Raw genomic sequence first — 16652 nt, forward strand, 5'->3', positions numbered from 1 at the left:
AAAGACATCCTAGTTGGTCTAAGCTCCATACCACTTGCTCTCTTCATTATGGAAAGTGGCATAAGGCTTATACTGGCTCCCAAATCAATCAGAGCTTTTCCCACTGCTAAAGTACCAATAGTCACTGGAATTGTTACATTTCCAGGATCATCCATCTTCTCAGGTATGAAATGCTGAATAAAGGAACTGCAATGAGCTCCTAAATGAACCACTTCTTCATCCTGGAACTTTCTCTTCTTTGTCAGCAACTCTTTCATGAATTTTGCATATGTTGGCATTTGTTCCAAAGCCTCTGCAAATGGAATGTTGATTTGAAGCCTTTTGAAGATATCCATGAACCTAGTGAATTGCCTTTCCTTGTCTGCCTTGGTAGGAGCATGTGGATATGGAAGTCTCTTCTCAAGTGGGGGTTTTTGGATAACTTTTTCTTTGTCTTTCAACACATTTTCTTTTCCTCCCACCTTTCTTTTCTCTCCACTATCACCTACCTTTTCCACACATTTTTCTTTGGTTTTCTTTTCATCATTCTTTTCTTGTCTATTTACACTATCACTCTTATTTTTCAACACCTCCCTCTCAGTCTCCTCATTATCACTCATTTTCTCTTTTTCTTCACTATTATCCTCTTTTTCACTCACTACTTCACCAACATCTCTACCAACCTCCTTTCCGCTCCTTGTGAAAATCGCGTTACACTTCTGATTTGGATTAGGCTCAGTATTTGCAGTGAATTTTCCTTTCTGATTCTCTGCCATCTGCTTAGCCATTTGGCCCATTTGGATCTCCAAATTTTTAATAGAAGCTTCTGTGTTCTTCTGATTGGTCATAGTCATCTGCATGAACTGATTCATTGTATCTTCTAATGTTGGATTCCTGCTCTGTGGCGGCTGTTGGTATGACTGATTCTGGTAAGGTGGTGGTGCTCTGCTGGTGGAAGGCCCTGCATCTTGCCTCCAAGGTTGGTTGTATTGTTGATTACCTCCCCTGGGATAGTTGTTCTGGTACCCTTGCCTCTGCTGGTTTCCTAGGTAGTGAACCTCCTCTTCCTGTAATTGACAGTATTCTGTTGGATGGTCCTTAGTACACACATCACACCTGTTCACCTGCTTCCTGGAAGAAGAATCTTGCATCTCCCGAAGTTGTTTGGGAAGATCACTCAGAGTCTTTTTCACTTCATCCAGTTGTTGCTGCAGTTGCTTGTTTTGGGCCAAGATAGCATCACTTGATCCCAATTCCAGAACGCCTCCTCTCCTTGGTGGTCCTCTAATATGTTGATCTTGGTGGTCATTTAGAGCCATAGCCTCAATGATCTGAATGGCCTCAGTTGGAGACTTTGTCATCAAAGAACCCCCTGAAGTTGCATCCACCATTATCCTGCTCTGTTGTTGAAGACCTTTTCTGAAAAGATGGATTTGCGTCTTGGCATCAAAGTCATGATTCGGGCACCTTCTCAGCATGGATTTGTATCTTTCCCAAGCTTCACGCAAACTTTCACCTGTACTTTGGGAAAAAGTAGAAATAGCAGTTCTACAATCCATATATTTTGATTCAGAAAAGTACCTGGTCATGAATTTCTTTTCCAATTCATTCCAATCAGCTAAAGTTGTTTGTGGTTGATCCAAGAACCAATCCTTTGCTTGCCCAATCAAAGTTAAAGGGAAGAGCCTCAGAAATACAGCTTCTTCCTCAGCTTGGCTAATTCCAGCAGTACAACAAAGTTCATAAAACTTTGTCAGATGAGTGTAAGGATTCTCATGATCCAAGCCAGCGAAAGGATTAGCATACATCAGCTGCACCAATCCAGTCTTCACTTCAGGTGGCCTAGCAGCACCTGCAGGCCTACCAATCCTGGTTATGTTCCTTGGAGTGAAGTTCACAAATCCTACATTTGTATCCTCATTTCCACCACCAGCTGGTTCTGCAGCCATGGTCTCTGTCTGTTGTCTTACTAAAGAGATTGAGGAAGATGATGCTTCTTGCTCCCTCCTTTGCTCAGCTAATTGTTTTCTCCTCCTTGTCTTGCTATTGTTTCTCCTAGCTGTAGCTTCGATCTCTGGATCGAACAATAGTTGATCAGCTGGAGTTTTACCTCGCATAAACAAAGTGAAAATACAACCTAGCCAAGAAAGTCAGTCAACAAGATAATAAAAAGATAAAATAAAACTATATACTATATTCACAATTGCTCAAGATGAGAAACTAAAGCAATGCTTTTGTATTGACGCAATTCCCCGGCAACGGCGCCATTTTGTTGAAAGGTTTTTACCACAACTACTTTCAAATCCCTTTCAAGATTCAATTGTAGTATAGTGAAGGGTTTTTATCGTCCTCAGGGAATTGGAAATACAACGCCGTTCTTTAGCTAAATTACTTAAGCAAAGAGTTCAAGAAGCGTTTGGTTGATTGTTTTGAGAAAAGTTGTGGACATAAAACAATAATAAAAACGGGTTTAAAAACAGATTGAGAAAGCTGTTGGGATTGGGGTTCACACATCAACTCTCATATATCCTATAATTCAACACATACAACCTATTCTATCCTTGACTTCATCACATCAGTTCTTATCTATCTCATTAATTTCTTACATGAGCAGATTAACGATTCACTTCTCTAATTATCGATGTCTCGCATAACTAACGAAGCAAAACGTAATGAGTTCAGATGTTAAGCGACTAATAAACCTAACCCTATGTCTAGCAATCAGGTAAATTAGATAATACAACCTAAATCTAATTCAAATATGTAGCTTTCACTCACATATCAAATCTCAAATCATGTTCTAGTTGATCAAGCTAAAACAAGCATAAAAATCAAGATCATATCATTGAAATCAAGAGATAAACTAGATTCATATGAAAGAGAACTAAGATGGATACATTTAAGTCAAGTATTACACCCAAACCCAACAAAGAGAAGTTTAGCTATCCATAGACATGGATGCTATGCTTACAAGAAGAACTAAGACGAAAGTTATGATCCGTGCCGTCCTCGGTGATGATTCCAGCTTGATGGATGGTGAATCAAAGCTCCCAAAGTTCCTCCCTTCTTCTCTTTGAAGTTTTCTCTCTCAAAAGTCTAAAATAGGTCAAAAGATGATCTCTTTCTGATCTTGGTCGAGCCTTTTATAAACAGGGCACAGTTTCGCTTAAGCTGAAAAAGGTTCCGCTTAAGCGAGGAGATTTCTTCATGTTCAGGTAAGGTCTTTCAGCTTAAGCGAGACCATTTCTCGCTTAAGCCAAATTGTCTTCCAGAACCACTGCTACTGCCCTGTAATTTGGCTTAAGCGAGGCTACATTCGGCTTAAGCGAAGATCAACATACTTGCCACTGCTACTGCCATATAATTTGGCTTAAGCGAGCCAGCATTTGGCTTAAGCGAAGATCAACATTTGTAGCCCTTTTCATTTGAAATTGTTTGGATCTCTTGACTTTTCTCCTACAATAAAACCAAAGAGCTTAAATGATAAAACTAACATATCTATGTATTTTCTATATAAAAACTATCTACTTATTAAATTAACCTATTGAGGGATAATTTGGAAGATAATGTACACATCTAGAACAGAAAAGTACCCAAATTAGTAGAGAAAATCAGGTATTTTTGGTACTTATCATCTATACACACCATCTAAGATCAAATCTTGAATTTAATGTTTAAAGAGTTAAATTATCTATCTCCGTGAAGTGAATGTTGATACTTGATAGTATTACTCCCTCCGTTCCTTATTATAAATCATTTTTTTTGAAAAAAATTTGTTACAAAATATAAGTCACTTTCTAAAACCTAGGAAGCATTAAATAATTTTTTCCAAGTTCACCCTCATATTTAATATGAAAGAGATGATGAACTTTAGAAATATTAACTTGGAGATGGAAAATCATAGGAGAGTAAATAAGGGTAATCTAGGAAAGTTAATCATTTTCTTTACAAATTATTACTAATAACTACTTTTTTTTAATCTAAGAGAATTAGTTATTTGTGACTTATATTGTTCTTGATAAAATTTTGACTTTTGATGATATATGTTGCTATATTGATAAGAATCGTCCAATTAAATTTAAAACACATTGGATAGGTCATAGGTGAGTGGTTTTCAACTAAAAAAGATTATTGATGCATCTTTGGACTGGGCTTAGCAATTTGCAAGTTTTGAATTTCAATAAAAATATAAACTAATTTTATAATACATTTAATATTAGAAAAAAAATCATAAATTCAAATATTTTAAAAGATTAGATTATAAGATGGCGTGCAGACATTTTTGTTCCCATTGCTCTCTTCATTCTCCATTCGTAGACGCCAAGAACCCTAACAACAGGTACTGCACCCTTCTCCCTCTGCTCAAACATTCAACGACCCTCTTTTTATTTCTTCAATTCCTCACATCAATTTTTGTTTTTTCCTTTTATTGCATTTTACCACTTTCATGTTTATTATTTATTCTGTTGATCTGTTCATTCTGCCTCAAAGATCTGAATTTTTTGTGCTGTTTTATTCCCCCAATGGATCTTAGATCAAAACCCAGAAGCTGAAACCTTTGTTTCTCAAGGTTTTGCATGCGTACATTTTTGGGATTTGTGTAATTTATCCTGTTGAAACCCTTTTTCTGGTTTGACTATGTTTGAGCTAAAACATTAGGTGGGTTTTTGTTTTGTTTCGTTTCCCAATTGTACTATGTTGTTGCTGTTGTTTTTTAATTTTTTTAATTTTAATTTTATTGTGTTGGCTTGTTTAGGTGAATGCAATGCAGCTGGATAATTTGTGAGGATATTTAACAAAGTGTACATTGTTGTTCTGCGATTTTGTTCGTCACTTGGTATTGTGATGGATGGTGATAATGGTCTTAACATCCGAAATTGGGGTTACTATGAACCCGCAACGTCCTTTAAGAGCCATCTGGGGCTGCAGCTGATGTCCACCATGCCCGAAAAACCTATGTTCGGCGGTCGCAATGCTGCGGTTTTATCCGGCGCTAATGGGGCATTTCACAATCACCACCATAGGGACATTGGGATGCCCCAAGCTGCTACATACCCTATGGAGTACATGAGGGATGCATGGATTAGTAGTCAGAGAGACAAGTATATGCATATGATACCTACAAACCCGAGTTTTGGTGGTATTCCGGAGACATCTACAGCGCACCATATACAAATGATTCCACCACCTGAGTTGACAAAGGAAGAAAGCCCAATTGATGAGGCAGTAGCCCCTGTTGCTGAGAAGGTGAAGGGTACTGGTAAGAAGAGGCAGGGACCAAAGTTGCCCAAATCCCCCAAAGCAAAGAAGCCAAAGAGGGGCCCTCACCTTCCTAAGGATGAGAATGCTGCTTCAGTTCAACGGGCAAGGGTTCCAAAGAAGACTGCTGAAATTGTTATAAACGGGATTGATATGGATATTTCAAGCATTCCAATTCCTGTTTGTTCATGCACCGGGGCTCCTCAACAGTGTTACAGATGGGGTTCTGGTGGGTGGCAGTCAGCATGCTGCAGAACTGGCATGTCAATGTATCCTTTGCCTATGAGTACCAAGCGGCGTGGCGCTAGGATAGCTGGGAGGAAAATGAGTATAGGAGCATTTAAGAAGGTTTTAGAGAAACTTGCCGCCGAGGGTTATAACTTTTCCAATCCAATTGATTTGAAGACTTATTGGGCAAAACATGGCACCAACAAGTTTGTCACCATCAGGTAGTGAACTCTTTGGTCAACTGGCCTCTTATTCCCTTTAACCTGTTTGTCATGTATATATATGTGTATGTGGCCAGAGACTGAGGCTTCTTAGCTGGTTTGTAGTGCAAGGATTTTCAAATTCATGAGACATTTCTTTTTTCTCTTCTATCGCTATCTATGCTGTTACTTTGGATTTAGTTATGGGAATTCAATCTTTCGGTTGGTTGGTACTGATAGGGAAATATCAATTGAGATCTTGTTTTATAAATGATGCGCAGGAACTATTGATCTAGTCTCAAACCTTCTGGTCCAACGCAGTTATACTTCCTACTAAATATCTGTGTTCAGTTGTTGAGCATTACTGTGTAAATTCATACTTAATATATGCGTAATGTTCGCGAAAGAGAGCTGGATTTGTCACCCCAACCATTAGATTTCACACCCCCAATTTTCGGATTTTCAAGTTCCGAATTATTTCGGAATCTTAGATTCCGAAATTAATTCGTGATTTGTAGTGTAAAATACATGTAACACCCCACTTTTGACTGAAAAAGTGCTTCGGAAACCTTATTTCCGAAATATTTCGGAAACTGAGTTTCCGCAAGTGGGGTGGCATTTCTAATGAGTGGGGTGTCAAATCTAATGATCTTCGCGAAAGCTGGGTTTGGAAACACTAAACAAAGTGTTGAATGGAAATGTTTTGCTAGATGGCTTGTCAATCAAACTTGATTTCAGTTAGGATATTATGGCATTGTTTGATCCATACAACCAGCTTCATCTAGCGGAAAAAGGCTTTTGCTTTTGTTGGTTTTTTGTGTTTTTAGATGATTGGGTTGCATGAACGCTACATCTTGTCTGAGAAGGGAAAGTCAGGTTTGTAGGGGTGAAATTAATATTTAGAATTTTAATGTTTTGGTCCTAAATCACACTTTTTTCCGACTGTTTTCTTTTCAGAAATGAATAAAAGTACTGAGCTTCCAAGCATCGTTAGTTTCTTCAAGTTTGCTGACAATTGACATCTCTGACAAGTAAATTGAACTTCCTTGTTTTGTGGTGTATTTACTGATTGCAAATCTGAAGACATGTGCTGTAGTATATGTCGCTTGATTTGTACTAATAATTCCTCTAAATGCAAACTCTTTAATTGTTCAACCTCTAAAATTGGAAAAAAAAAAAAAAACTGAAGGCCTAGTTTTGTTGCTTTATTTTGGGGTCTCTACATATTGATATTTTTTGGTAAAATGGAGACCATTTGTATTATGCAGAAGCACTCTTTTACATATGTCCCGTTTCGAATAGCTTATTTGAGCTAGTTTTATAATATGAATGTTTATGCATGTGTTTGGAAAAGTTTACGGTAACGCTTTATGGTCTGCCTATAAGATACTTTAAGTTTATTTTCATAATTTGTGTAAATTAACTTGTAGACAAACGCTAACACCTACTGAAAATTTATTTTAAGCTTATTTCAATAAACTTATTAAATTAGCTTATGAATTAATATTCATGCAATAAGCGTTTATTGCTATGAATGAATCCTTAATTAAATTGTTTACACCAAAGGCGCCCTTAGCTGCAAACATTGAAATAAGTCGTCAGGGTCTTTCTTTTCCTTTTTGTTTGAGTGCTATTTTAGTAGGTTGGAGAGGCATCTTGTGCAACCATTAGGAAAATCTGGTGCCAAAACATTTGTGACTTTCTTTCCTTTCACTGGAATGGTGTCTGAGAGCGAATGAATAAGCTTAAATTGGTGAGTTGGTGATAAACAAGGGTTTCTGCTGTTAAAATTTTTAGAAAACTGATCAAATAAACGGGGCGTTGAATGAGTATAAATTCTCCCATTTTTGTTACCTGGTACTAAGATTTATCTCTAATTAGATTCCTTTTATTTGATTATTTTTATTATTAGAACATAAAGCTAAAGATATGTAACTTTGTTTACAAAGAAAAGAAACCTGTATAAGCTTGTTACGTGTGCAGCATTAGCAAACGATGATGATCCACGTATAATGCGTGGATAGATGCATGATATTTTACCAAAAAAATATAGCACAACTGGTCTAGGATTCGATCATTGAACAGTATATATAGAAAAATATTTGTTGGGAGATGTCTTCTTATCCACTTAACATAAGAAAAAGATGGATGACATTATAAGGAAGATGCTTACAATTAAATTACCTCATGTTATTTAAAAACTACACATTTAAAGTTATAATTGTTATAATTATGGTTTTTGGCATCATGCACATCACATGATTGAAACTTGGTGCCAACAGAGGCCCAATGAGTCTACGAGGCTAGGGGGATTAACCCACCAAGCCATGAGCCCGATTAGGTGAAAGAGCTTGAGAAAATCAGTGACTTTGTCACGTTACGTTAGAGTTTGGGTTTGGCTACGTGGATGGATCTTGTGTTAAGAATTGTCACCTAGAATTGCTTGTTGAGGAAAAAAAAAAAAGAATTGCTCGTTGAGATTTATTTTCGCATGTTGTAAGTGTCGTTAGACGTTAGGTAACCCTTGAGTTATGTATGAACTATAAACCTTTGACCAAAAAAGAAGCTCTCTGAAGTGGGTAAATGCAAAAAAATGAAAGTATTGTTTTATGGGGGATCATATGGGTTGCAATGAGTCTTTCATTTTCCAAGTTTGAAAGTGAAATCCTAAACATTGGGAACATCACCCCCATGTAGTCCTAAACATTTGTTCATTACTATTATAGACTTTATTTATATATCATGGGTGTTTGCCCCTGAAAAGTGAGCTTTTTAGCTCATCTCAATTCTCATGTCAAATTTAAGAAAGGAAGGCTCTAGTGGATCAAGATGAATGACATTTCGAGGAAGGAGATGTTGGAGCCATTTCATGCGTCATTTAAGAATTTGAAGCCTTACTTCTTTGAGTCACAATTGCATCATAATCAGCTTGATTTATTCTTAGATAAGGAGGGAAATCCCCGATTTCCTTAGTATAGGAATCTTGACTTGAATTTGATTAGACAGATGAAGTTCCGAAAGTTATCCAAGAAAGGGAAAGATGAAGAAATTTAATAGTGGCTGATCTTTTCGTTATAGATGGACATTTAAGGGGAATGTAAGATTTAAGTGAGCTTAGGATAGAGAAAGGACATGGTTGGGGTATGAGAGGTGAGTTGGATAAATATTTGGAATATGATTATATCATTCGTCGGAAAAAAGTTAGATCAATGGCAAGGAACCAAGAAGGCATCAGGAAAGGATGTGTACAAACAATTGAACGTTGTGTTCAACATCACTTAAGAACAAACCAAGGTGTAATGCTTGGACATTGATCTATCTCCTATGGTCATGTTGAAACATAAGAAGATTATAGAGGACGGAGAGGAGTCTACTAAGCAAGAGAGAGTGACCTAGAGCAAGGGTCAACACGTACGTTTGATAGTAACAATTTTGATGTTTCATTGGGAAAATGAGGATAACTACACAACTACATTTCATTTCTTCAAAGAACATTGTAGAAAGAAACTCAAAATGGGGTGTTAGTTATTGAATTTTTTTATTTATCATTTCATTACTTGAAAGTGCAATTTCTTTACCATTTAAAATATAAGTAGGTTCCTTTTCCAAGCACCTTTTCCAAGATCTGGGTCAAATTAAAACTCTCAATATGTATAACACTAAAATTAGGGTTGAAATAAGATCTAACTAACCTTAATAAAACATTATCATCACATGCCATTAATGAAAAGTGCCTAAATTTATAGTTTCCTAACATATCAACTGTGTAAGTTGAAACAAACCTATAATTAATTGATCACCTTGTCCAATTCTAACTGTTACTATCTAAATAACTGCAAATAATATCAATTTATAACAACCCATATATCAATTTATAACAACCCATATGTGAAATATTTTTAAATAAAAAGGTATAAAAACATTTTCTATTAAAAGTATTGTTGGTTTACAAGGACTAGGTAGCTGTCTGGGTTGGCTGAAAGAAATTAACATAATGATTTCATCAATCAAGTGATTACTCAAGGAAGAGACTCAGATCCTCAATGCAGGTTCCTAGGACTCCAAAAAGCTCTTAGTGATCGCCTTTGAGAAGTTTGTATCAAAAACTACTATAAACTAAGGTAGAGCGAAAATGGATAGATAAAAACTTAAACGCTTGAAAATAAATAAAGTGTTGGAATGATAAACTGATGGAAGACTCTGTAAAGAAACTTAAAGGCTGAAAAGTAAAGGAGTTAAAGTAAAACGCACAGATAAATGTAGGAAATTTGTAGTTTGATTGATTGGTTGTGTTGTGTATTTTGTACAAAGAACCTTTCCTCTATTTATAGAGGAACATTCGACCAACCTACAACAGTTAACAACCACTTGCCACTATCCACATTTCACGGTTTTTTACAAGAATTTACAGTTGTGGGATGTTGGCGGTTGCTTCTCCTGGTCACCATAGAAGTTTGGTTTAAGCTGAACTTATTTGCATAGGCTGGTTCTTAAGCAATACCTGCTTCCCCTATTTTAAAGAGGTGAACTACTCATTCTTTCAAGCACTGTGGACCTTCTAGAATCTTGCAAAATATCTCATCGTGTGTTGAGGCCCCTTACACCTTTACCCAAATCTTGTCCAGGTTCAAATCCTATTCGTTTCATTGTGAGAGATCAGTTGTTTACATTGGTTCGGCTAGCTACCCTGACGACTAATCTCACCATGCTAGGTAGCGAAACATTTCAGCTACCCTGCTAGGCGTTACATATTTTTGGTGTTCCAACACATTACCCCTTGGATTCTCGATTTAGCCATTACCTGGTGAATCAAAATGCAATCATGACTTCGCGTTTTCCAAGGAGAGCAACTTATCTGTTACTTAAGTCTTATTTTAGCTACAAACTTTTAAGTTTCTTGATATCTCGTTGCTCTCTTATCCTATATTTCCTCTGAAACTCATCTTTTAAGGAAAATTTCTATGATCTCTTTCTTCAACTTGCTCAATCGATCCCCATATCTAGCGCTAGCGATTCCCAAAACCTTACCCGCTAGTATGACAACGACTCTTCTTCATCTGCCGCATCTTTGTATGTCAATGTCCACGATCCTGCTCTTGTTCAGCTGGCGGCACCCGCGGTTCAATAACAATACCAAGGGCCACCTTCCCTCATTCGATGACGCTCTCCCCTTTTGATGAGGGGACACAACAATATCTCCTTGGTCCTCTATGGAAACCTCACAGTGATTTTGGTGAACCTTTGAGGCTTTTTCTTGGTGAAGGATGGCCATAAGCTTCCCCTTACTAAGTCTTGGTTTACCGCAAACGTTCTCCTAATTAAGAAGTATTCCCGGTTGGCCAAATGTGGCCTAAGATTATCCTGATTAGGTGCAAAGAGTTGAGGTCGCGAAGCAAGATTTGTGGAAGGAATGAGGTATTTATGACGCAATCATGATCTCCACTTGTGAGACCCCTTTCTGAATTGACATGTTGTTAGGGTTTGCCAGCCTCTGGTCTACGTCCTTCAACGGCTTCGTGCTCCTTACTATGATGATATCCTATACTTTATTAGACGTGATGAACATTTTGGGGATGCCCTCCTCCAGCGAAGAGCTTTTCATTCCTGCTTACACCTTTCCCAACGAGTCGAGGGACTCTGACATTCACTACGACAAATAGGTCAACGCTTGCCCAATCTCCTAAAGGACACATGCTAATACGAAGTTCTGTTTCCGACAATGAGTACAAGTCTTACTTGATGAACTGACTATGCAAGTACTTCCTGAATACTTCCTCTGCCATGATCACGATTGAGGTGACTCACGTTTTGGGCTTTCGCCCATTGTCTCTAGTTAGAAGTTTGCTTTGACGCCTGCCTTCTTGGCCCTAAATGGGGTTGTCTGAGTAGTTTCAGGGGGCATCCATGCATTCCACAGAAACTTAGCTTTTACATATCATAAATAAAATAATGTACAACATAACAAACTTTAGCAGTTTTTTGTTTGATTGAGATCTCACAATCAATTGTCATGAAACTAATTCCTCATCTCACTGTCAGCGCACTACGCGATAAGAAGCAGAGAGCTGTGAGAATTTAGCTGTTGTTTAAAAGAATACAGGAAAAAAGCTCCTTCCTTAACCTCTTTTATTATGTATGCATGATTTCATGGCTTGAAAGTAATTACTTGACCGGATCATATGATTGCACATGATTTATATGTCAAAGAAATGATGTTGAAGGATTGTATTTGCTTAATTTTGTTCAACTTCATGAAAGCATGAGAATATAGGACCAAAGTGTTGAAACTGAAATTTGGGGAACCAAATGAAATGCTTTGAATAAAGGGAAAGAAAACTGAGTAAAGCTTGCTTTTTACACTAGTTTAATTAGCCTAAGATATTAATGTCAGTGGCAGCAATTCTGGTATCCCTAAGGTCCTAATACAACTAACTTAACGTTAATGTTCGTACACTGTGTCTGTGCCAGAGAACAGTGTTTGATTCTGTAACTAGATGCAGAGACTATTTCTGACTTCCCAGCCAATATAAGCCAATGTCCCTCAAGAACAAGACAATTTGGTCCTCTATCCCTTTTGACATTTGTATATGATGCATGATTATATTTAAGACTTAAGAGCTTGTGGTCAAAGTTTCCTAACCAGTAATAGAATCTCTAATTAATAGTTATATATAGTACTGATTCCTTTTCTTGTCACTAGATATCAAATTAGATGTTATTTTTAAATGTGTACCATTTCACTAGTTTAAGTTCTGATAACATGCGGGTCAGCTAAATATGTCTCAACTCAGTTCTCAACACCCTTGTGTTTATTTCTTTCTCCTCGTGTGTGTTGATGAAGTTGTGTACTCTTCTTAAAATATAGTTGAAACAAGTCAAAATTAGGGTTAGATGCATGAAACAAATCCGTATGCACTTCAAGCACATGTACACATGCAATAATTAGCTATTAAATTTTGATATATTTTATTGATGACATTATACGTCCAAGTGAAAAGTTTCTACACATAATCTTAAGGTTATTAAGTGCAAATTTTGTTGGTTACATATTAAGTGCAAAATTGAGATATTCTCACTTTCCATTAAAATTAAATATCAAATAAAAGAAGGAATAATAAAGGTAAAAAATAAAAACATATTGAATTTTCTAAAAAATCAACAAAATTAATTAATTTTCTCATTTTGTGTGTTTATTCTCTTCACATATAGTATAGATAGGAACGGAGAAGTATATCAAACGATAAGTTAGAAGCTTTGATTATAACTTTGGCTCAAAATATATATATATATATATATATATATATATATATATATATATGAGACATGTTATGATACCTTGATTAATTAATATATATTTTTGCTTAAAAAAACTAAACCGAACACAATTTTACAATGATTGTCCTTTTCACACTAAAATATTAGAAAAATGTATACATAAACCTTAACTGTATTAGATTTTTTTTATAACCAAAGATTTTTTTTTTAAAGCATAAAGTTTTATTGATCATAAGAACTTGAGAACAAGCCTTCTCAAACAAAAGAGAAACACACAAATATGAAAAACAGCTAGAAAGCAGAGCAACAAGCCAAGACCCCTCCATGCACAAACTCCCAACAAAAACCAACCAAAAAGGGGGAAAACCAAAAGACACTGCAAAGAAACCACCACAAAAATTTATAACCCCCCTAAGAACACCTCTTAAAGGCAAGACCAAAGATTTATTGAACATAAGTACAAGGATACTTTAACCCAAAGACAAAAACAATGACACACAAGAAAAGAAATAGAGAAAGATATTGATATAAAAATGAGAGTAACATTTCTTGATTGCTATTGTTTTTAAAACTTAGATTGCTATTATTTTAAAACCTAGATCGTAATTTTTTCTAGGTTAATCTATTGTTGAAGGCAAGACAAGAAGAGGGGAACGATGGAGGATGGATGCCGGCCATTTGAAGATATGGGGGTCATGTTGCTAAGTCGCAAATGAAAAATGAGGATTTAAGGTTATCTTTTGGCTGAAAATCCTAATTGTGCTGCGGTCTTATGTTATTTGTCGAGATTTTGACAAGAAGATGCATGATTGGTGTTTGGAAGTAGTTCCGTCCATTATTTTCTGGGTTGTGTTTATAATTACTATTGCTTTGATTTCGTAGTTTGGTATACTCATATGACCGAACGAGAGTGGGCTTAGTCCTCCAGTGGTTAAGGTGGTTGCTGAGGCTGCAGGAGTAGGCCATGATACCGTTGTTATCACGCTTGACATTAAACTATATCGCAATGGTGGTAGTATTTTGCGTGTTTTGCATTTTTTGTTTTCGTTGGTAGGATCGTTGGTATCCTACCGTAGGGTTCCATTTCATTGTTTACTTTTTTGTTCACGTTGTACTTGACCATTTGCGAGATGAATTGCATCTTGATTTCTTTTAAATTCGATTGTTTTTCTTAAAAAAAAGGTTTGTAACTCGAAAAAAAAAAATCAGCTGCAAATTTATTACTCTCAACTATATAACTAACATAATTTAGTAGTAGTGTTTCCATTCACCACTTGAATATAAACAATGAGCACTAGATAACTCTATTTAATATATATATATATATATATATATATATATATATATATATATGAAGAGATATAGACATAAATTTTAACATGATAAAACTTGATGAAGTCTGGTTTGTTCAAAAACTTGATGAGTTTTACCCATAAGAGATGATCCTCATCGACAATTTCTATTTCACCATCTTATTGGCTTAAAGCAAAGCAAGTTCTTGTACTGAACAAGTAATTCCCAGTATTAATTAAAAGTCATAATTAGTAAAAGAATTATATCTTAATGTTTAACAAACATGTTCAAGGTAAAAGTGACACTTGGATAATATTCTAATTCGCTCAATCCGAGTGAGAACAAAAGCCTTGGCTAGTTCATGAACCTGGATTTAGAGCTGTCCGCACTGTTTGACCCTATTCTGGTTTTTTTTTAGGTAAGCCAAAATTGATTTAAAGAGATTGAAACATGATGGGGCTTAAATCTTAATGGTGGACAAGGAAATATTCGTATCTAGCAAATACAGTTAGGTTGCCACCATGATTATTATTTATCAGTAAGCTTCAGTTTCAAGAGGTGGCTGGATTTTATGGTAGAAGCATAATAATATATGCAGAATTCTACAAAGTTCAAACATAATTATCTAAGTTAGGAATGCACCCTAGTTGTCTTTATTTGACAAAGCCAACTAGAAACTTTATGAAAAACTTAAATACTCAAATTATTGATCTTTTTAGTAACGGTTTTTGGGTGTCTCATTATGTACAAGATGGAGTTTAATTTGGTGGTATATGTCTTGAGATTGATTTTAATAGTGGTACATAGCAAATGAGTCAATCCATAAGGCAAGAAGGAAAAAAAGTGCCAACCTTAGTCCTCAAAGTGGACTATGAAAAAGCATATGATTCAGTGAAATGAAGTTTTTTTATTTATACGCTTAGTAGAATGAATTTTGATGGGAAATGAATCAGGTGGATCAAGGGATGCTTGAAGTCCTCCTCGGTTTCAGTGTTAGTGAATGGAAGCCCAACCGATGCGTTCAAAATGGAGCAGGGTTTAAGGCAAGGTGACCCGCTTGCCTCTTTTCTTTTTCTTATTGTGGCAGAATGACTAAATTCACTAGTGATGCAAGAAGTAATGCAAAATAGACTATGGTCGTTAAATATTGGAGGTGAGAATCCTATTGAAGTATCGCTGCTTCAGTTTGTGGATGATACCTTATTTGCTGGGGAAACTTCTATTCATAATTTCATGATCCTTAAGTGCATTATCCACTATTTTGAGTTGGTATCAGAACTCAGTTTTCCAATATCCATGCCCATATATCCTTACTACCACCTTCAACAACCTTTCACGGAGGCCCCTGCATCTACCTTTTCCTCCACACCGGTTATGATGCATCCTTTGTCACTTCCATCTTCGTTCCAATCGTTAACTCTTATTTAGCCACTGGTACAACCACGTATTCCCTCGAATCCACAATTCTCAGCCTCCGTTACCATTTCTTACTGTCTTTGTTCCTGCCAACACCATTTCAGCTGCCCTCATGTCTGTCGTTCTCAACTTCGCTTACTACTTGCACCTTCGTTTCTCAGTCTCAATCACTTTTGCGGGCCAGAACCTCTCCATGTGATGCCGACTTGACTTCATTTGTTGCCGCTAGAGCCATCCCTGAAAGTTGCACATATTTCAACTTCGGCAGAGACAAACAGATTGAAAAAGTTATTTATTTTTGCTCAGAAGTCGTTTTGGCTGCATTGTGAAATACATGAGTTTAGAGGTTTTTTTTTACGATTTTTAGCCTTTACAGGTTTTTACTTCCTGTATCAGCTAGAGTGTGCATGTTGGAATTTTATTCCCACAAAATGTAAATGTATTGGAAGATCCTTTTCTTTTTTGGTTAAATAAAATGGTAGAACGGAGAGAAAGCACCTCCAGACTACTAGGCAGGGCGCCAGTAGAGGCCTGCAGAGGCCCACTCCAGCAAGGAGCGACGGGGGATCTCCCCGAGTAGGGTCGCCCACCAACTAGGATTTTACTGACTCTAGGGGGATTCGAACACTCGACTTGTGGGGATGTGAAAGTTAAACCAGAAACCTGAAGCCGGTTGTGCCAACCCATGTTGAAGATCCTTTAACTATAGAATAAATTTTGAAATACTGTACCTTGATGGAAAAGTAAAATACTTATTTCCATTCAAAAAGCATTTTATTCATCGCAAACATTATTAAGCAAATTAATTTCAGCAAACTTCTGGCTTCCTTTTGATGAGCCATTTTTTATTTTCCAAGGTATTCCATAACTCACAGTTATGGAATGAGGTCCATAACTCACAGTTATGGAATGAATCATTCAAATCTTAAAGATTACATTAAATGGGTAGAAAGTCTAAGATCGTGAGATCATGGCAGTTAACAAGTTTTAATACTAATCAGG

At 36.4% G+C, this 16652-nt stretch overlaps 1 protein-coding gene and 1 non-coding gene across 5 annotated transcripts; both read left to right on the forward strand.

The window, feature by feature from the left end:
* The first annotated feature begins 1428 nt into the window (after positions 1-1428).
* On the forward strand, positions 1429-1535 carry LOC130741624 (small nucleolar RNA R71). Its single transcript, XR_009020512.1, has one exon. It is a non-coding gene; the product is annotated as a small nucleolar RNA R71 (small nucleolar RNA).
* Positions 1536-4213: 2678 nt separating this feature from the next.
* LOC130738693 (protein BASIC PENTACYSTEINE2-like) lies at positions 4214-6963 on the forward strand. 4 transcript variants are annotated; one of them, XM_057590797.1, is made up of 3 exons: positions 4214-4318; positions 4736-5687; positions 6624-6962. In XM_057590797.1, exons 2-3 carry the CDS (start codon positions 4825-4827, stop codon positions 6631-6633), a joined length of 873 nt encoding a protein of 290 aa, XP_057446780.1. In that variant the 5' UTR covers positions 4214-4318; positions 4736-4824; the 3' UTR covers positions 6634-6962. The 4 variants fall into 4 exon arrangements, with proteins under 4 accessions (XP_057446780.1, XP_057446782.1, XP_057446781.1 ...); XM_057590798.1 differs by lacking the exon at positions 4214-4318 and adding an exon at positions 4438-4638 and having other exon boundaries at positions 6624-6963; XM_057590800.1 differs by lacking the exons at positions 4214-4318; positions 6624-6962 and adding exons at positions 4438-4638; positions 6494-6512.
* Positions 6964-16652: the final 9689 nt, after the last annotated feature.

This window comes from Lotus japonicus, chromosome 2 (assembly GCF_012489685.1).
Source record: "Lotus japonicus ecotype B-129 chromosome 2, LjGifu_v1.2".
NCBI classification, from domain to species: domain Eukaryota; kingdom Viridiplantae; phylum Streptophyta; class Magnoliopsida; order Fabales; family Fabaceae; genus Lotus; species Lotus japonicus.

Coding starts and splice junctions, on each gene's coding strand:
- LOC130738693 (XM_057590797.1), top strand. CDS start 4,825: ATGGATGGTGATAATGGTCTTAACATCCGAAATTGGGGTTACTATGAA.